This window comes from Leptonychotes weddellii, chromosome 6 (assembly GCF_054177405.1).
Source record: "Leptonychotes weddellii isolate Sample4059 chromosome 6, ASM5417740v2, whole genome shotgun sequence".
Classification (NCBI taxonomy): Eukaryota; Metazoa; Chordata; class Mammalia; order Carnivora; family Phocidae; genus Leptonychotes; species Leptonychotes weddellii.
The window spans coordinates 10,714,918-10,732,936 of NC_138374.1; the positions used below are offsets into that span (position 1 = coordinate 10,714,918).

General features: G+C 54.6%; 1 protein-coding gene and 1 long non-coding RNA gene across 3 annotated transcripts in view; one reads left to right on the forward strand and one right to left on the reverse strand.

The window, feature by feature from the left end:
* The window catches only part of GRK5 (G protein-coupled receptor kinase 5), a 211,852-nt gene that overhangs the window by 109,030 nt on the left and 84,803 nt on the right, over positions 1-18,019 (reverse strand). Inside the window, exon 2 of one of the 2 annotated variants that reach the window (XM_081823411.1) lies at positions 6,011-6,106. The exons of the other annotated variant lie outside the window; for it this stretch is intronic. Within the exon in view, the coding sequence (XP_081679537.1) occupies positions 6,011-6,106 (96 nt within the window). The remainder of the gene's footprint in view (positions 1-6,010; positions 6,107-18,019) is intronic. 2 annotated transcript variants of the gene reach the window in all.
* Positions 15,728-18,019, forward strand: part of LOC145722125 (uncharacterized) — a 12,217-nt gene continuing 9,925 nt past the window's right edge. Inside the window, exons 1-2 of the long non-coding RNA XR_014146163.1 lie at positions 15,728-16,089; positions 17,114-17,364. This is a non-coding gene — a long non-coding RNA (uncharacterized LOC145722125). The remainder of the gene's footprint in view (positions 16,090-17,113; positions 17,365-18,019) is intronic.

The window sequence follows — 18,019 nt, forward strand, 5'->3', positions numbered from 1 at the left end:
GCGCCTGGGTGGCTCAGTTGGTTGAGCGACTGCCTTCGGCTCAGGTCATGATCCTGGAGTCCCGGGATCGAGTCCCGCATCAGGCTCCCTGCTCGGCAGGGAGTCTGCTTCTCCCTCTGACCCTCCTCCCTCTCATGCTCTCTGTCTCTCATTCTCTCTGTCTCAAATAAATAAATAAAATCTTTAAAAAAAAAAAAAAAAAGACTAAACAAAAGATGATTTCAAATGTAGTTATGGGCAAAGAACATTAAGAAATTGCACCATGTGAGGGGCAGCAAGTAGAGGGAGAGTGGGGCTCCTTTCTAGAAGCTGGTTGCGAAGGCTTCTATCTGAGCTGAGACCTAACGGCTCCCTGGAAAAATGTAGGGAAGAGCGTTCCAGGTGGAGGGAAGGGCAGGCGCAAAGGCTCCAGGCTGGAAACACACGTGGGGCATTTGGAGAACAGAAAGGTGACCAGTGTGGTTTGTGCATGGGGCAGGAGGGAGTGACTGTAAACAAAGGCGAGGGCCGGCTCACGTCGGGCAGGGTGCCAAGAAGCCCACAGGTGGGATTTCGGGGCTCCACGGACTTGGATGGAGAAAAACGTCATCTCTCTTTTCACCAACGTGTACCTGAAAACCAGCACTTCCCCCAGTCCCGAACGTCGACAACAACCAACGGTGACGTTAGGGGTGCCTGGGACTGGTCAACGACAGAAACTGCTCGTCCATAACACCACTGTTGCAGACATCTGCAAATAGCACTTCTGCTCATCACAAATGCAAAGTTACAGTAGCTATATGAGACCAGTGGTTGGCCATTATTATTTAAAGTCTTTTTTGTATTTTTATTTTTTATTTTTTTTTAAGATTTTATTTATTTATTTGACAGAGACAGACACAGCGAGAGCGGGAACACAAGCAGGGGAAGTGGGAGAGGGAGAAGCAGGCTTCCCGCCGAGCAGGGAGCCCGATGCGGGGCTCGATCCCAGGACCCTGGGATCATGACCTGAGCTGAAGGCAGACGCTTAACCGACTGAGCCACCCGGGCACCCCTATTATTTAAAGTCTTAACAGAAAAGCACACATATTCCAATACCATAAATTTGAAAAGTATCTAAGAACTGAATCTGAAGAGAACTGGTTTCCCTTGTAACCCCATGGATTTTGTTTTAGAAAAGGAAGAGCCTTGGGGCGCCCGGGTGGCTCCGATGGTTAAGCGTCTGCCTTCGGCTCAGGTCATGATCCCAGGGTCCTGGGATCGAGTCCCGCATCGGGCTCCCTGCTCCTTGGGAGCCTGCTTCTCCCTCTGCCTCTCTCTCTCTCTCCCTCTGTCTCTCATGAATAAATAAATAAAATCTTTCAAAAAAAAAAAGAAAAGGAAGAGCCTTGTTCTGAGAAGGGGTCCCTAGGCTTCGCCCAATGGCCCAGGGGCTCAGAAGCCATGGTAAGGAGTTTGACTTTTATTCCGGGCGGGACAGAGAACTGCTGTTTCAACGGGTTTCGAGGGCTACAGTTTCCGTGTTTCAAAGTCCCCCTGGCTGCGGGCCGGTGGTTGTGCGGGGCAATGTCAAGGGCAGGAGAGGGCGTGGCCTTCCCTGACCACTGTCCTGGGCCGTCAGGAGGGGGCAGCGTCCCCGGGTCCTCGTGCTCTTCCCTCTGATCGGGAGCCTGCCCACCACCCCACCTCACGCTAACCTCTGGGTCCAAAGGAACCCTGTCCCTTGGCCCAAACCCTCCCCCACAGGGCATCCTCCCAAAGAGCTTCAGAAAGTGAGCTCATGTGTCCACAAGAAAAATAAATGCGGCATTCGCCCCTGTTTGGTTTGTATATTCGTCTAGAAAAGAAATGAGATTTTTATTTTAGAAAAGCCTTCCAGCAGGACCCCAGCAGAGGCCAGGCAAACACCAGGGGGACGGACCGTGACCGCTCGGGGAGGTTCAAGCACCGGGACCCACTGCCACGAGCAGCAGCCCCGCCGTTTACGGCTGCCTTCCTGTTTTCCCCGGGCCTCTCTTCGCACTGCTCTCTCACACACAGAGTCTTTTCAATGCCCTCCAGGAGAACAGAAGAATCCATTTTCACACGCCGGCACGCACGTTTCTCCCACCCTCCCCGGGGAGTGGGCCCTGCCAAGAGGCCTGTTTATGGACATACGGGGACAGATGGGGATGGGGCCCGTGGGGTGGGGTCCTCAGACCGAGACAAGCTGAGAGCTGAATCCTATGCTCCCAGACGCCCCAAACAGGAAGTGAGAGCGGGGCCAGGCCGACTGGGAGCTGAGGGACATTTGTGGTACTTCTCGGCAATGCCTGCGAGCCTCGTGGAGGGACAGGGATGCAGTGTGGGGTGTGGAGGGTCTGGCTTTGGAAGGAGGGGGCTGGAAGGGGCGGGGCTGGTTCACCTCGAAGGATCAGAACAGTCAGAGAGAAACAGAGAGGAAGCGTGCACTGGGTCTTTGGAACCAGGTTAAGTGAGCAGCAGAAAGGGAAACAGAGGCACCCACGTCACTGGTAAGGACCAGCGCAGAAGAGTGACCACTGTTTCCAAGTGCTGCCTGTTCAGCTTGGAGTCCCCTTCCCAGGGCTCTGGTTAGAAAGAACAGGCTGGGTTTTGTTTTTCTTGGGAGGGGGTTCGTTTTTATCTGTACCCATTGGCATTTCTGGATTGTGAGTCTCTCCAGCACCCGGTCCCTGGGAATAAGGGAGGCAGAAAAGAGAACCCAGGAGCTTGCTGGCATGTCATTCCTCACATTCCCGGGTCCCCAGCCAGTCTGCCCTCATCTCTCCACTTTTCACAATTTTCCTCTCCTTGTTTCATACATAATGTCCAGAGCTTTTGCCTGTCCTTGGTGGGAGGGTAGGGGACAGTGCATCTACTCCATCGTGTCTGGAACTGAAGTCCTACATTTCATATGGTTATGTTTTATATATTTTTTTTTAAGATTTATTTATTTATTTGAGAGAGAGAGTGAGCACACAGAGGCAGAGGGAGAAGGAGGCTCCCCGCTGAGCAGGGAGCCCAACTCGGGGCTCAATCCCAGGACCCTGAGATCATGACCTGAGCTGAAGGCAGACGCTTAACTGACTGAGACACCCAGATGCCCCTATGTTTTATATTTTTAAGAAACACATGAATCAAATACAGCAGAATACTCCAATTTCTTTAACATGTCTGGCAGTTACAGGAAAGCCCTTACAGGGCTTTCAATACTCTTCCATTTATTGGAAACACTGTATAAATTCAGTGCTACTCACACCCCTTCATTCTTTGCTCATTCATCCACCCAACCTCTGCTGTGCACCTTCAGGCACCAGCTACCCAGTGGCGAATTGAAAAGATTCTTCCTGAAGAGCCTTTCACACTTGGGGTGACCAGACAGCAAACAACAGCTGAGGCAGGGTGCTCCCACAGAAGAGGACGGTGTGCTCTGAAAGATTCTCACCAGGGGCCTAAGTCAAATTCTCTGAGGATGTAGTCGTGGGGCCTGACTGTGCCCCCAGGGCATGCCTGGTATCACCACCTGTGGGCAGTCTACCCAAAGGCAGAGAGGCAAACAGCTTCCCAAGAACAAGCTTCGTGGGCAAGGCTCCTCCCAAGCAAGCTGGCTCTCCCACAATTACCCCACCTCTCCGCACAGCTCCCCACTTCAGGGGAAGGTCTTTCCTCCTATTTCAAGCTCTCTCCTCCAAATCAGCACCCCAGAAAGGTCTCTTGCATCAATTCTTTGGCTGTAAGCATGAGTGGGAGCCATTCCCTGGGCCCGTTGAGGAAAACCAGGCTCAGCATCCAGAACAGGCATTCTGGTCTCCAGTGAACTTGCTCACCCTGGACCAGAGAGGGCTTGTCTCCCCAGGGTGTATGACAACATGGTAACTGAAGTCCCCATCCCTAGGCCCTATTCTCTCCAAGTTTAGAGATTTTATTTATTTATTTGACAGAGAGAGACACAGCGAGAGAGGGAACGCAAGCAGGGAGAGTGGGAGAGGGAGAAGAAGGCCTCCCGCAGAGCAGGAAGCCCGATGCGGGGCTTGATCTCAGGACCCTGGGATCACGACCTGAGCCAAAGGCAGATGCTTAACGACTAAGCCACCCAGGCGCCCCTCTCCAAGTTTAAATTAGCATGAAGAACAAAATGGCCCCAGGGAAATAATGGCCAGACTCCAGAGAGGCTCTTCCTCCCTTCTCTCTGAAAGCCACCTGTTTAGCTTGGCAAAATGCTCCCAGGCCCAGGAGATGTGCCCATCTTCTCTCCCACCCTGCCCCAGGTGTCCCCAGCATCAAGGGTGACTGCAGCACCCCCAGCACGGAAAGGGCCCAGCAGAGTGGTGGCTGCTGGACATTCCAGAAAGAAAGCTGGAGTGCTAAGGGGAGGGTGTCCTGGGCTCCTGAGGAGGGCTCCAGTGAAGCCCCATTTACACACATGGTCTCATTTGACTGGGTTAATGATCACTTCTTTCACCTGAGGAAACAGAGGGTCAATAAGATTAAGTGACTCATCAGGTGGGATCTGAACCCAAGTCTGTCTGAATCCATTGACCGTGATCCCTTAGGCCAGCTCCATTCGCACCAAGAACACGGTGGGGGATCTGATCTGAGTTGTTAAGGTGAACGGTGGATCTTGAGGACATTTCCCCATGCTTCAGCAGCCCGCCTGCTTCAGCTGCTCATATCTGCCTTCATGGGGTGCACGTGGCTTCCTTTCATTTCATAAACACTAATTAAGGGAGCTCCATGGTAGGCATGTGGGGCACACAGAGCAAACAGTTGTCACCTGCTGTCACAGCAAAGCAGAAGAATCTGGAGGGAGGGCCAAGCAGCCAGGACTGAGCAGGCTTGGGATGCCATGTAAGTCCTGCCTGGCCTGGGAAACTGGCAGAGGCCAGGCCACCTGGAAAAGCCATTCAGAAAACCTAAGTGATCGTGAGTGGCCTCACATTTCATGGCAGGCATTGGGCAGTTCACTCACAGCCCCAGGCAGAAGTCCCAAGGGCAGCTAGGCCCACAGAGTTCTGGGTGACAAGGCCACCCTATGTCCAGCGCTCAACGGATCTCGATGTAATAAGAAGTGGTTAACACGTCCATGCCCTCCAATAGTCAGGAGCAGATAAGAAGCCTTCATATGGCAAGGGGTGTATAAAGAGCTCACAGGGGAGAAGGGCCAGGGCCCCCACCAGTATGGAGGAGCCTCATCATGTCCACCCCCTCTCTGGGAGCCCTGTGTCCTCAATTGGTGAGTTTGGCTGTGCCAGCCCCATGAGAAACAAGGCCCCTCTGTTGTGGGAGGTGCTTGGCTGAGTGGGTACCCAATAAAGAGGACTGGGCTGTCCCACTGAACAGGGTGGCCCCTCCATGAGCATCAGCATCCTCAGCAAGAGGAAAGGGAACCCAGACATTCACCCCACCCTCAGCTCCCAAAGCCTGCTTGCTGAGGGCAGAGCCCACAGGCTCCGGGCAAGAAGGGTGGGAGGCTGTGAGGGGGCGCTCAGTGCCAGGCCTGGCCCACCTCCACCACCCTCCCACAAGCTGTGCAACTTTGGGCCACTTACAGATCCTCAGTTTCCCCATCTGAAAGATGGAGGAAAAAAAAACAGTACTTGCCTCCAAGGGTAATTGGGAGATAATCCTGCCCAGCACACACCAAATATTCAATGAATGTTTCCTATTTTTTTTCAGGCGGGGGCGGTTGGGGGGAAAAGGGGAAAGGGAGAGGGAGAGAAAGAATCCTAAGCAGGCTCCACGCCTAGCACAGAGCCCAACTCGGGGCTTGAACCCACACCCTGAGATCACAACCTGAGCCGAAATCAAGAGTCAGACGCTTAGCCAGCTGAGCCACCCAGGTACCCCTGTTAGTTTCATCTTTATGTCAATTAGCAAGGATGTCAGCCTGGAGCTCCTATCTGGAATCACTCTGCTGCATTAACGGGTTCGTATTTGACTCACTGTATAAACAGTTTGTTGGTGTTCAACGGGCTCGTCACTCCTCTCCCAGCCCCTTCCCCGCACCCCCTCCAGGCAGAGGACAGCTTACCTATGGTCCTTCGGAGGTCTTCACACTGGCTAATGTGAGGAAACTTCAGGATTTCCTTCCACTTCTTGCTTTTCCCCTTGCGCTTTCCTCCACCCCCTGCAGAAATGGGGGGAAAAGATGTTGGGCTGATGTTGGTCTTGTCCAAGGCTCCAGAGCCTGGTTCCCAACCCAGTGAGTCTGTCCACCAGCTTCGGGGGCTGGGAGACAGCCAGGGGGCTTAAGGTCAAGTCAGTGACACACCCCAAACCCCAGCAGGGACACACACCCCCTCCTGGCCGGCATCAAGCCTGTATGTTCTCCCCGCACAGTCGGGCCTGGGCCCCTCGACCAGCAGGAGCAGACGAGCCCCTCCAGTCAGCCAGGCCTGAGCCCACACCCGGTGCCCTGTTCTTTGTCGACATCTCCCACTGCTGTTCAGGCCTGCTGGGTGCCCAGCCTCTGGCCCCAGACTAGACCCCAACCTTCCCACAGCAGGGGCCAGGTCGGCTGGACTTAATATTGCCTTCGGGCTCAGGAAATCCTCACAGAAAGGATCCACAAGTGAGTGGACTGCAGCCCCCTCATTGCCTCTTTTGTCCTCTTGTTTCCTGTGGAGAGTCCCCTTTCCCAACTGGAGGCCAGATGTCGGGAGCAGGGACTTCAATTTCCACTCGTCTCCTGTACCCCCTTCTTCTCCCTCCTCACAAACCCCACGGTCGCAGAGGCTGCATTCTCAAGCCTGGACGGACTCCAGAAGGGCCCCTTCCTGCCTCACATCCTCCCCGGTGTGCACGTATGATGAGCACGCACACGCTAGGGACATGCATGTGTAATACACAGGCACACATGCTGAACATACGTGCAATGAAGATGCACACATGCTGACCCCACGCACATGACGACTAGGCAGTGAACACACAGAGCTGAGTAAGGTATACACACGGGGCATGCCCATCACCCACGCTACTCCTTCTCCATGGGACAGTGGACAGATGTCAGAACGCTCAGGTGTGCAAACAGCAAGGGGAAGCGCCAACTCTCGCTCGTGTCCCTGAGCCCACCAATGCTTGGGCCTCAGACCCGGAGGCCCCACTGTGTCATGGCCAGGACTCTCAAGGGACTGAGATGCCATCACCCACCCCCCACCCCCAGAGTGGCCTCAGATACCATCTTGCTAAAGGTCACATAGCCCTTTAGACCCCTCAGTATCTTGGGATATTAAGGACCTTTTACTTTCCTTCACACAGTCAACACCTCAACCCCTGTGGAGTTTGGGGCCCAGTTAGAGAAGTAGGATCTGGGACAGAGCTTGGGCACCCTGGGCCTGCTCCCTGCTCTGGGTGGGTGTGCAGTGCCTCCGGTCTCTAATGCTCCCAGAGCAGGCCTGGGCCTCTCTCTCCAACCAGCAAACCGAGGGATGCAGGAGGAGCTTAGCTTGTACCCACCTTGGCCCAGTGTGTGCCCCAGGGCTGGCAGGGAGCTGGTCTCCATGAGTGAGGATTCCTTACTGTCAACCCTGCTGCCCTGGGCAGCTGAGGCCGGGTTCCCCATCAGCGAGTTGGGTTAGCTTCTGAGACCAGGACCAGGACCCCCACCCTGGGGGCTGGGAAGTAGGAGAGGGAGCTGATGCGGGGGGCGGGGGTCCTTTCTCTGCTCTCTGTTCATCCTATCTTCCTTCCTTTCCAATCTCTGCAGAAGGCAAAGGCCTCAGACTCCAAGGGGCAGAACGAGTGTGCACTGGGCACTTGCTGTGGCCAGGTACCATTTGAACATTATCTTGTTTAATCCTCAGAACGACTTTTTGAGGAAGAGATCACTGGACGGACACTTGGGTTGTTCCCACCGCTTGACTTTTGTGATTGATGCTGTTATGGATATCTGAGTCCCTGCTTTCAATTCTTTTGGGTCTATGCCCAGGAGGGGAATCGCTGGATCACACAGTAGTTCTATCTTTCTATGGAACTGATGAAACCTTCTTGACAATATGGACTACCAGGCTGTACCACATCAGGCCGTACCCCAACAGCCTGCGATCAAAACCCAGGGATGTGACTTTTGAAAAGGCTCCCCAGGTGATTCTTAGGTGGCCAATCTATGGAAATTAGGGGTCTATTTTACACATGTACACACGTGTGTGTGTGTGTGTGTGCATACTTTTATGGATTAATTTATCCATTAGGAAAATTAACACTGACTCGTTAATTCACTCAACCAATATATGTTGAGCATCTACTAAATGCCAAGCTCTATGCAGGTGCTGGGGACACAGTGGCAGGCAAGAGACACAGGGTGTCGCCATTTGGGGGCTTCTAATCTAGCAAGGAAGACAGACATTAAAGACTTTATTTTAGTGGTTCTCAACCCAGGCGATTTGTCCTCTGGGGGCCATTTGGCAATGTCTAGGGATATTTTTGGTTGTCACAGCTGGGCTGGGGGTGCTACTGGCCATGAGTAGGCAGAGGCCAGGGATGTGGTTACACTCTGCACAATGCATGGGACAGGCCCCGACAACACAGAGCAATCTGATCCAAAACATCAATAGTGCTGAGGAGGAGAAACACTGCTCTATTTAACAAGCAGTTTGACCACTCAGCAGTGCAGGGTTTGGGGGAGACGTTAGTAATGGGGCAATGTGTTGTTGAAGTTGGAATTAGGAAGGGAGGGAGAGGGTCCCACACAGCCACCCAGGGGGCTGCCCCAGGGCGAGAAGGCAGACTTCCCAACCCACATGGGGCTCCTTGTCTCCTATTCCTTACCTCCTCAGCCCCCGGAACAGGGCAGGGACTGGGGTAGGCAGAATAAGGCTCCCCAAAGTGTCCATGTCCTACTCCCTGGTGCCTGTGGATATGTTAGGATACATGACAAAGGGGAATGAATACTGCAGATGGAAGTAAGGATAACAGCAGGAACATTATCCCAGATGGTCCCAATGTAACCATTAGGGTCCTTACAAGAGGGAGAAGAGTCAGTTTAGAGTAATGCTGGGTGAGAAGGACCGGCCACTTCTGTCTTTGAAGATGGAAGGGGCCATGAGAAAGCGGGCAGCCTCTAGAAACCAGAAAAGGCAAGAAAACAGATTCTCCTTGAGAGCCTCCTGAAAGAACGGAGCCCAGCCAACACCCTAGTTTTAACCCAGTGAGACCCATGTCCGACTTCTATAACTCAATAATTTGTGTTCCTTTCATCCACTGGGGTCGTGGTACGTGTTACTGCGGCAATAGAAAACTAATACAGGGACGCTCTCAGTAGGGTGTCCCCTTAAATGGCCGCAGGGATCCTGAATGGCCTCCCCACTCACCTGGCCACCAGTTCCTTAAAAAGTCTCATGATGGGCGCCTGGGTGGCTCAGTTGGTTAAGCGACTGCCTTCGGCTCAGGTCATGATCCTGGAGTCCCGGGATCAAGTCCCGCATCGGGCTCCCTGCGCAGCAGGGAGTCTGCTTCTCCCTCTGACCCTCCCCCTTTTCATGCTCTCTCTATCTCATTCTCTCTCTCAAATAAATAAACAAAATCTTTAAAAAAAAAGTCTCACGACATAAACCCTGCCCCTCCGTAACTCACACAGGCTGGAGCAAGGTCTCGTCTTCACCATAACCAAAACTCGCCTCGAAGAGGTCTCCACTTCCAGATATCTGGCTCTTAAGTGTGCTGCTGGGTTAGCAGATGGCGTATCTGATACTGTTTATTATTTCAACCGGATGTGATTGTTTCTCAGGACCCTGAGGCAGCGAGCGCGACCACCCTGCTGCGGAAGTTCCTTGCGTGTCCCCACCCTGTGGCCTCCACTGCCCCAGGCCCACCTCCCCGCTTGGGAGGGGTGTCAGGCCTATAAGGGGGCTAGAGCCAACACCTCTCCACCACTGATGGAGGCCCCAGCAGCTGGGGTGGCCAGTTCCCAGGCCTGCCCCTCCTCCACTGGTCACCCATTCTCCTTGGCCAAGCCTTTCACCATGAGGTCACTGTCCCCCCAAGCTTTATTTCCTCCCTGCCATTGCTCTCAAGGCCTTTGCACTCACTGTCCCCTCTGGCAGGAGCATCTTCTGCCTACCCAGTGTGAGTGTTTCTCCTCCACGCTTCAAGTCTTAATGCCGGCATCCAGGTTCAAGACTGTCCTGAGCGCTGTATGGCCATCCCGGAGGGCCTTCTCCCACCTGGGTAGCTGAAGTGGGCCCCGTTCTCTGCCTTCACAACTGCCACTGAACAGCGTTTGGGAGGCCCTGGGCAGTTGGGCAGCCTCTCTCTCTCTCTCTCTCTCTCGCACACTCTCGTCAGCTGACAGATTCCCTGATCCATTCTCCCAACACATTTGGCCCATTTTCACTGACGTGCCCAACCTGTATGTGTGACGTCATTCCCAGATTCCCAGCACCGGCCCCAGCTCCCATCAGTACCCCACAGCTTCCTATTTAGTGCTTTACTTGCCTAGCCTCAGTCTCCCTGCTCGAGGGAAGACCATGGTGGCAGGGGCCTGGGTGTCTGTGCTCTCTGTTGCTCTCTCCTGACCCACTGTAGATGCTCAAACAGCATTTGCCAAGCAGATGCAAGTGTCGTCCCTCTGACCTCTGTATGCATCATCCTCTCCCCCTTCCCCCATCCCGTGACCCAGCAGGAGAAGTTCCTGATCCCTCCACCTGCTGGAGCCTTGCTCCTTCCTCAAACCCCCCAGACAATGCCCCTTCCAGGGCTGCCCTGGAGAGGCAGAGCTCCCTTGCCAAGCCCACAGCCCACTCCCAGCTCCACCCAGACCTTTTCAATGTCCCTCCAGAGAGTGGGGCAGCTCACACAACTTGCCCGGTTAATCACAAGCTTTCATTAAGTTAGGCTGACTGACTGGGTAAACAAATGTTTGCCGGAATCAATGACAACCTCCACCCCACCCCACCCTACCCCCAGCCACCTGAGGTCAGCACTGAACTGGGTGGTATCTGTTTGGGGCTCATTAGGTGGCATTAGCCCCATTTTACAGATGAGAAGCCAGAGGCTCAGGGAGAGGAATTCTTGGGGAGTGAATGAGCCCCCCTGCACTGACTCACAGCCATTTCTTGTCTTGAGCAGCTTTGGGTTTTATTTGCTTCACCATCTGACCCACTGCTGCTCACAGTTTATCTTTCATGGGCTGGAAATGAGTCAGTGAACTGGACATGGTCCCTGCCCTCAGGAACATCCAGCTCGTTCCAGGCTTCAAAGAGCAGAGATGAGCAAGACTGCTCGGAGTGTGGCCTGGTAGGCGGGGGGCTGCACGGAGGAGGGGCAGCTCCAGCCAGGGAGGGGATGGCAGCAACACGGGCTGGGGGGCTAGACAAGAAGGGGTCCTGCCCAAGGAGGGAAGAGGCCAAGATGTTGGGGACATGGGCTGAACTCTGCCAGCTCACCACTCTGAGGAAAGGCACCAAAGGATCAAGATGGCAGGTCTTGCTCCTGGAATGGGAAAGAGTCCAGGGCAAAATCTGGAGAAAGGTGGGCAACAGGATAGGAGCGTTCCCTGACTTGGGGCCTCACCCCCAGCTGGCCCCATAAGAAGGAGGGGGCAGTTCCCAGAAGGAAATTGTTTAGCAAATCATTTCTCCTTCCTCCCACCCCCAGGGTCCCCCTGGACTGCCAGCAATGGACTCTTACGGATGCACCCAGGAGGGCTAAGGCAAGTGTGATAAGGGGGTGGCGGGCAGAAGGAGGGAGAGTAGCCGAGAGGAGTGGGGGCTCCTCTGGCAGGACAGCAAATCCTAGCGGGGACTAGAGTGTGGGGACAAAAGGCAAAGTAAGAGGTAGCTACCATTTCTTCAGCACGGGCCAAGCGCTCGTAAACTAACTGGCATTCCTTTTGCTCCCGCGGATGCCCCCAGGGAAGAATAAAAGGATGGCTCCAAAAAAGCTGCCATGAGAAAGTGGTCACTGTGGGGGAAGAAACTGGCTTACTGTCATTCTTGCTGCTTGTACTGGGCTCAAGGGAGGGGTTCGCACTCTGAGGGCAGAGGGAACCAGAGGGAGCACAGAGAGGCGGACCCATGCCTACTGTGGGGGACGGCGCTGGTGGGGGGGTACTGAGCTCTACGAGGGCGCAGACTCCGTGGATCCCAGTGATGAGGGGCTCTGAGCACGGAGGAGCCTCCAGCCCCCCAGGGATTGTGGCCCTGTGGCACAGAGGAGTGGATCTGCCAGCAGAGGCCCCTCCTCCGAAGGACACCGACAAAACCAGCAACAGCAGAGACCCTGATGGTCAGCGGACTGCAAAGTTGTTGGCTGGACTCCTTCGAGCCCTGGGCCTTCTCTTTCCACCCTCGGAAGGAAGGGGGACAGCCCTTTGCCAAACAATTGACCCTGGGATTCTCATTAACCTTATGGTATGATATATTTGATCTGGAAATTAAAGAAACGCGACCCTTCCTGTACTCCGAGGGTCCGGGGACAATCGGTGAGGACATCATCGCAATTAATTCTCACATCAAGTCCATGAGGAGGTCCTATTCCTGAACCCATTTTGCCGATGAGAAAACAGTCTCAGAGGGGCAAGAACCTTGCCTCAAATCACTCAAGCGGCCGCATCACAACCTGAGCCAGGACCCTGGTGTTGGACTCTTAGTCTAAAGTTCTTTCTTCCCTGCTGACAAATGAGCAGCTGATCAGAGGAAAGCGGCCTTGGGGGAAGCTGAGGAAGCCTCCATGCATTTGTTGGGAAGACCTTCCTTCACACCCTTGAATCAGAGGGTCAGTGTGGTCCTTGGATCAGCAGCATCAGCTTCACTGGGTAACTTGTTAGAAATGCAGATTCTCGGGGCACCTGGGTGGCTCAGTTGGTTAAGCGACTGCCTTCGGCTCAGGTCATGATCCTGGAGTCCCGGGATCGAGTCCCGCATCGGGCTCCCTGTTGTCAGCAGGGAGTCTGCTTCTCCCTCTGACCCTCCCCCCTCATGCTCTCTCTCTCTATCTCATTCTCTCCCTCAAATAAATAAATAAAATCTTAAAAAAAAAAAAAGAAATGCAGATTCTCAGGCCCAACCATAGACGTATTGATTCAGAAACTCTGGGAGTGGCACCCAGCCACCTGTGTATTAATGAGCCTTCCAGGCGATTCTGATGCTCACTCAAGCTTGAGAACCACTGCCCTAAAGTAAGAGAAAGTTCCTGAACATCACACAAGAAATGGGAAGATGGGACCACTCTCTCTGGGAACTTCCCTCTCTGATCGGTGATTTCTGCCCTGCCTACTTCTAAAAAGGATTAAAAGAAACACAGCAGGATTGGGACAAACCACCAAAAATGTTCCTCCCAGCCCCCAAATTCAGTGATCCTGGGATCTGACTGACAAGCACCTGCCTGACTTGAGCTTCTTCTCACACGGATGCTTGACAGCGTCAGCCACTTAACTAGGCCACCAGCCAGGGCAAGGGGCAAACTGTATAAGAGCCCTCCTAGGGCGCCTGGGTGGCTCAGCGGTTAAGCGTCTGCCCTCGGCTCAGGTCATGGTCCCAGGGTCCTGGGATCGAGCCCCGCATCGGGCTCCCTGCTCTGCGGGGAGCCTGCTTCTCCCTCTCCCACTCCCCCTGCTTGTGTTCCCTCTCTCACTGTCTCTCTCTGTCAAATAAATAAAAAAAACTTAAACAAAAAAAAAAAGCCCTCCTATTTCCAACATGCTCAGTGCTGGCTTATAAGGGTCCAGGTTGGGAAGCCGGCCTCAGGGAACCCCACTTCATGCCCCCAGGCCCTGGCCTGGCTCCCTAACAGGCTGGGCAGGACTGCCCTCAAGCCCCTCCTGTACCAGAAGTGAACGCTTCCTCTACTGGGTGTCTCCGTGTTCTGACGGCCTCTGGACCGTGACTGTTCTACGGATCCCAGAGAGGAGAGAACCATCTATGGAGATGGGCCTGCCAGGGTCCACAGAGGACCTGATACGGTGTGTGGACCCTGAGGAGGAAGGATGTTTTCCCACAGAGCTCAAATCAAAAACAGTGTTGGTGAGTACAGTTCTACCCAAGGTTAGCAGTAAGAGAGATTCATTTGAGTTGACCTGCAAAGAAGGGGATTGTTACCGGGATCACGGAGGCCTCTAAGAATCCAAGGAAAGGCAGCTAAGAGCAGCTGGGTTTGTGGGAGTCAGAAGGCCATGGAGACATAGAGAAGCTGGGGCTAAGGTGTCCGCCCCCCCATGCCACCACGTACCCCTCTGCAGACCATACCAGGCTCACTCACCCCTCTGCCCAGGCCCAGTTGGCCACTGGTGTACAACGAGGAATTTGACTGGTCTTTGTCCCTGGTTCCTGGGAGGTGACCTCCAAGTCCTTGGAATTTTCCATGTGATAGAGTGTTGTTTTTATTCATAGTGGATCCCCCCCAAACATACCCGAGTTTATGCTAACAAGATGGCTCAAGATGGGGCTGGCCATGCCAGAATGACCAACCATAGGATTGGGTAGGTTCTGAACCTGGTGATAATATCCTGACCTCTGAGGAGAGACAGGGGCTGGAGATGGAGCTCAGCCACGTGGCCAGCGATTCAATCAGTCATGCCTAAGTAATGAAACCCCAATAAAAACTCTGGGCACCGGGCTCAGGCGAATTTGCTAACTGCTGCCGGAAAGGTAACGCATCCCTCACGAGCCCTATGCATCTCTCTCTTGCTGGTTTGGCTTTGCGTCCTTTAGTGCTGATAAAATTGCAAGTAAAGTGCTCTGAGTTCTGTGAATCATTCTAGTGAATTATCACACCTGAGGGTGTGAGAGAGTTCCTGAATTTGTAGCCAGTACGGTCGGGCCCTGAGAATCTGCATTTCTAACAAGTTACCCTGAATTTGACGCCCCCCCCAAACTTGCAGCCGGGGTCTGAAGGGAAGGCAGACTGTGGGACTGCGCCCCTCATCTGGAGTCTGTGTTAATTCCAGGATTAGTTAGTATCAGAAATGTATTATAGCTGTCAAGGACCCCAAGTCCTCAGGACCCTCTAGACCAGCTCACCACCTGCCTGCCAGAACCCCGATTCTAAAGGCCCAAGGAACAAATCTGACTGGCCAACTCATCTTTTCTCTCCAGGCCACAAGTCATGGGCCAGCCCAGACTCTACACAATCCAATCAGGTCTGGCCTTTGCAGATGGGAGGCTTGGGAATGCAGGCCAAGCAAGCAGGCAGCCGGCCTCTCTGGGCTCGGGCTCACACGTTCAAGAGCAGGGGCCCCCATGACAGGGCCAAACATCACCAGAGGTAGCACGAGCAAGACCACAGAAACAACCACTCTCGCTTCTAGAACAGTTTGGGGTGCTGCCAGTCGAAGGTACAGGATGTGGGGGGGGCGGGGCCCAGACTGCAGCAGCCCCAGGATTCCCACTAGGGCCCCTTCCCCCTGCTGCCTCAAGGCCCTCCCCCCCCCGCCTCCCTCCATGGCCTGTGGGTGGCTGGGGGCCACGAGGCTCAGAAAGGTCAGCATTATGCTAACGCAAGGGACCAACCTCGTCAGAAATCCAAATGCTGTTGTAAAGCAGGTCTTTATGATACTCGTGGGGTGAGGGGGGCATGAAAACTGGAGGTGTTCTCTCTCTCTCTCAGCACACTTTGAGCAAGGTCTGGGAAGTTCTCAGGTATCCTGATGACTGTACATGGGAAGGATTTCTCCCCGCGTTCCCAGCGGCAAGAGGCTGATGACTCACCCCCGCCTGGCCAGTCGAGTGGAACGTAGTGTTACAGTTTTGTTTTGTTTTTTTTTTTAAAGGAAGTTTTGTTTTTTTTTTTAAGATTTTATTTATTTATTTGACAGAGAGAGACAAAGTGAGAGAGGGAACACAAGCAGGGGGAGTGGGAGAGGGAGAAGCAGGCTTCCCGCTGAGCGGGGAGCCTGATGCGGGGCTCGATCCCAGGACCCTGAGATCATGACCTGAGCCGAAGGCAGACGCTTTAACGACTGAGCCACCCAGGCGCCCCCGTAGTGTTACAGTTTTGCCTGTGACGTCTGTGGGGCTGAAGAATCTGTTCCACTCCCTTCTACCCAGGTACGCTTTCAGGAGTCGGTTTCCAAAGCACGGCCAGCAGGCTGGCTTTCCAGAAAATGTCACCGCAGAGAGGCTGGTGGTGTTCTCAGAGGCCACAGGCAAAGCGGAGGAGGCCCGTTCTTCTGCTGAGGTAGGTTGCTTCCAAGCCCTGCCCCTCCCGTCACTGGTATCTCTGTCCCCTCCCCCCGGGCCCTGCCACCTTTGCCACCAGCGGGGCACCGCAGCTGAAGCTGATGAGGTAGGTGTGCGGCATCTCACTGGTTCAAAGGCTCGCCTCATCCAGCCCCGAACAGGGCAAGATTCCAATTACAGGGCCCCATCGGGTCCGCAGCACCAGCGTGGTCTGTGCCTCAGGGCACCCTCCTCTGTGACGTTTCTAGATGCCTCTGAATCAAAACGACTCCTGCCCTCACTTCCTCCATGACCACACTGTCCCAAAGTGCCCGAGCGGGAAGTTCAGGATGGGGTGGGGCCAGGTGGAGATGCCCCCATAACTACCCGCTGATTGAAACGTTTAGAGAAAAACAGCACGGGAGGGGCCGCCAAAGGCCCCCGTGGCCCAGAACGCCCTGAGATGTGCGGCTCGTGCTGGGCTGAGTCCACGGTACCTCAGGGCAGGAAGCATCACGTAGTCTTCAAGTGTGTTCGGTGCCTTCCTACTGGCATGGGACCCCAGGGTGGGCCAGCGAGGGAAGAAGGGGGTAGGCACTGAGTCTCTCCCCGCCCCAGGCTGCCTGCTTCCAACAGCCTGACGAAACCACCAACTTCACCACACAGTAGATGCTGACCCTGCTTAGCACTTCAGAGACCTCAGGGATAGGCCCAGAAAGCAGGATGAAGCCCAGGCTCTGTTCAAAAGGTTGCCAGTCCGGGGCAGGTGCAGTCAGACCAGGGAGCAACCTGCCTAAGTCAGTAAAACGAGGAGACAGAGGAGACGGGGAGGGCCCGAAGGCCTTTCCAGGCCCCGTTAACCTGCCTGGGAGCTGAACTCAGCTGCTTAGTTGGGGGCTCCCGTTGTTCAAGGGGACCCCCCCCGCCACGAAGGCAAACAAAAACCATGGTGGGCACACGGGAGTAGGGCATTAGCACACCCCAGGCCTGGAGGACATGGGGAGGCAAAGACTCACCACTATCCCGACCCCAAAATGTTTCAGGGCCGCTGCTGTCAGCCACGAGAACCTGAAACCTCCACTCTGCTCTCAAAAGGAATTGCGGTGTTGAAGTGGTGTGAAGCATGGGGGGCCGCACCGGGCCTGTGGGGCCTGTGGCCTGTGGGCAGATCTCAGCACCTCTGGGCCCCCTCACGGCCTCACCACAGTCGGGTTTCCAGAGCAGACAAACTTCGCCACAACCAGAAGGATCCCGCAACCTCAAATTAGGAAAACCCAAACCAACACCAGGCCTGGTAAGTGGTCGCCATGGGGACAGGGAGACATGGCCCCTGTCCAGCACGCTGAGCCCGAGAGCAAGGAGGCTGCAGGGCCCAGGGGCTAGGGGACCGTCCCTCCTAGGAAACCTTGCTGCTGAGGGCAGTCCTAAGACTGGGCCACCTCGACCAAAGGCTGCTTGAGTGACAGCTGGGCTGTTCACCCGGGGCTCTCCTACCCCCACCTCAAGGCCTCTTCCCTGCCGTATCAGTGGGTAACCACCGCACCCTTATCTGAGCCACGCGACACACCATCTGTGTGGTCTTGCTACGCAGTGTTTTCTCCCACAAAGGATACCGCTGCTACCCAACTTGTTTTGCTGGGTTCAGAATTAGTGCCAAGTGTGCAAAGCCCTTAGCATAGAGTAGGGGCTGACTAAATGTAGCCATCATCATCACGAGCATCACCATCCCCGGGATCACCATCCCCGCTACCATCTCCGTCACCATCATTTCTACCATCAACGTCACCACCATCACCATCCCCACCATCCCCACCATCACCATCACCATCCCCACCATCTCCACCATCACCATCACCATCCCCACCATCCCCACCATCACCATCACCATCCCCACCATCCCCATCACCATCCCCACCATCCCCACCATCCCCATCACCATCCCCACCATC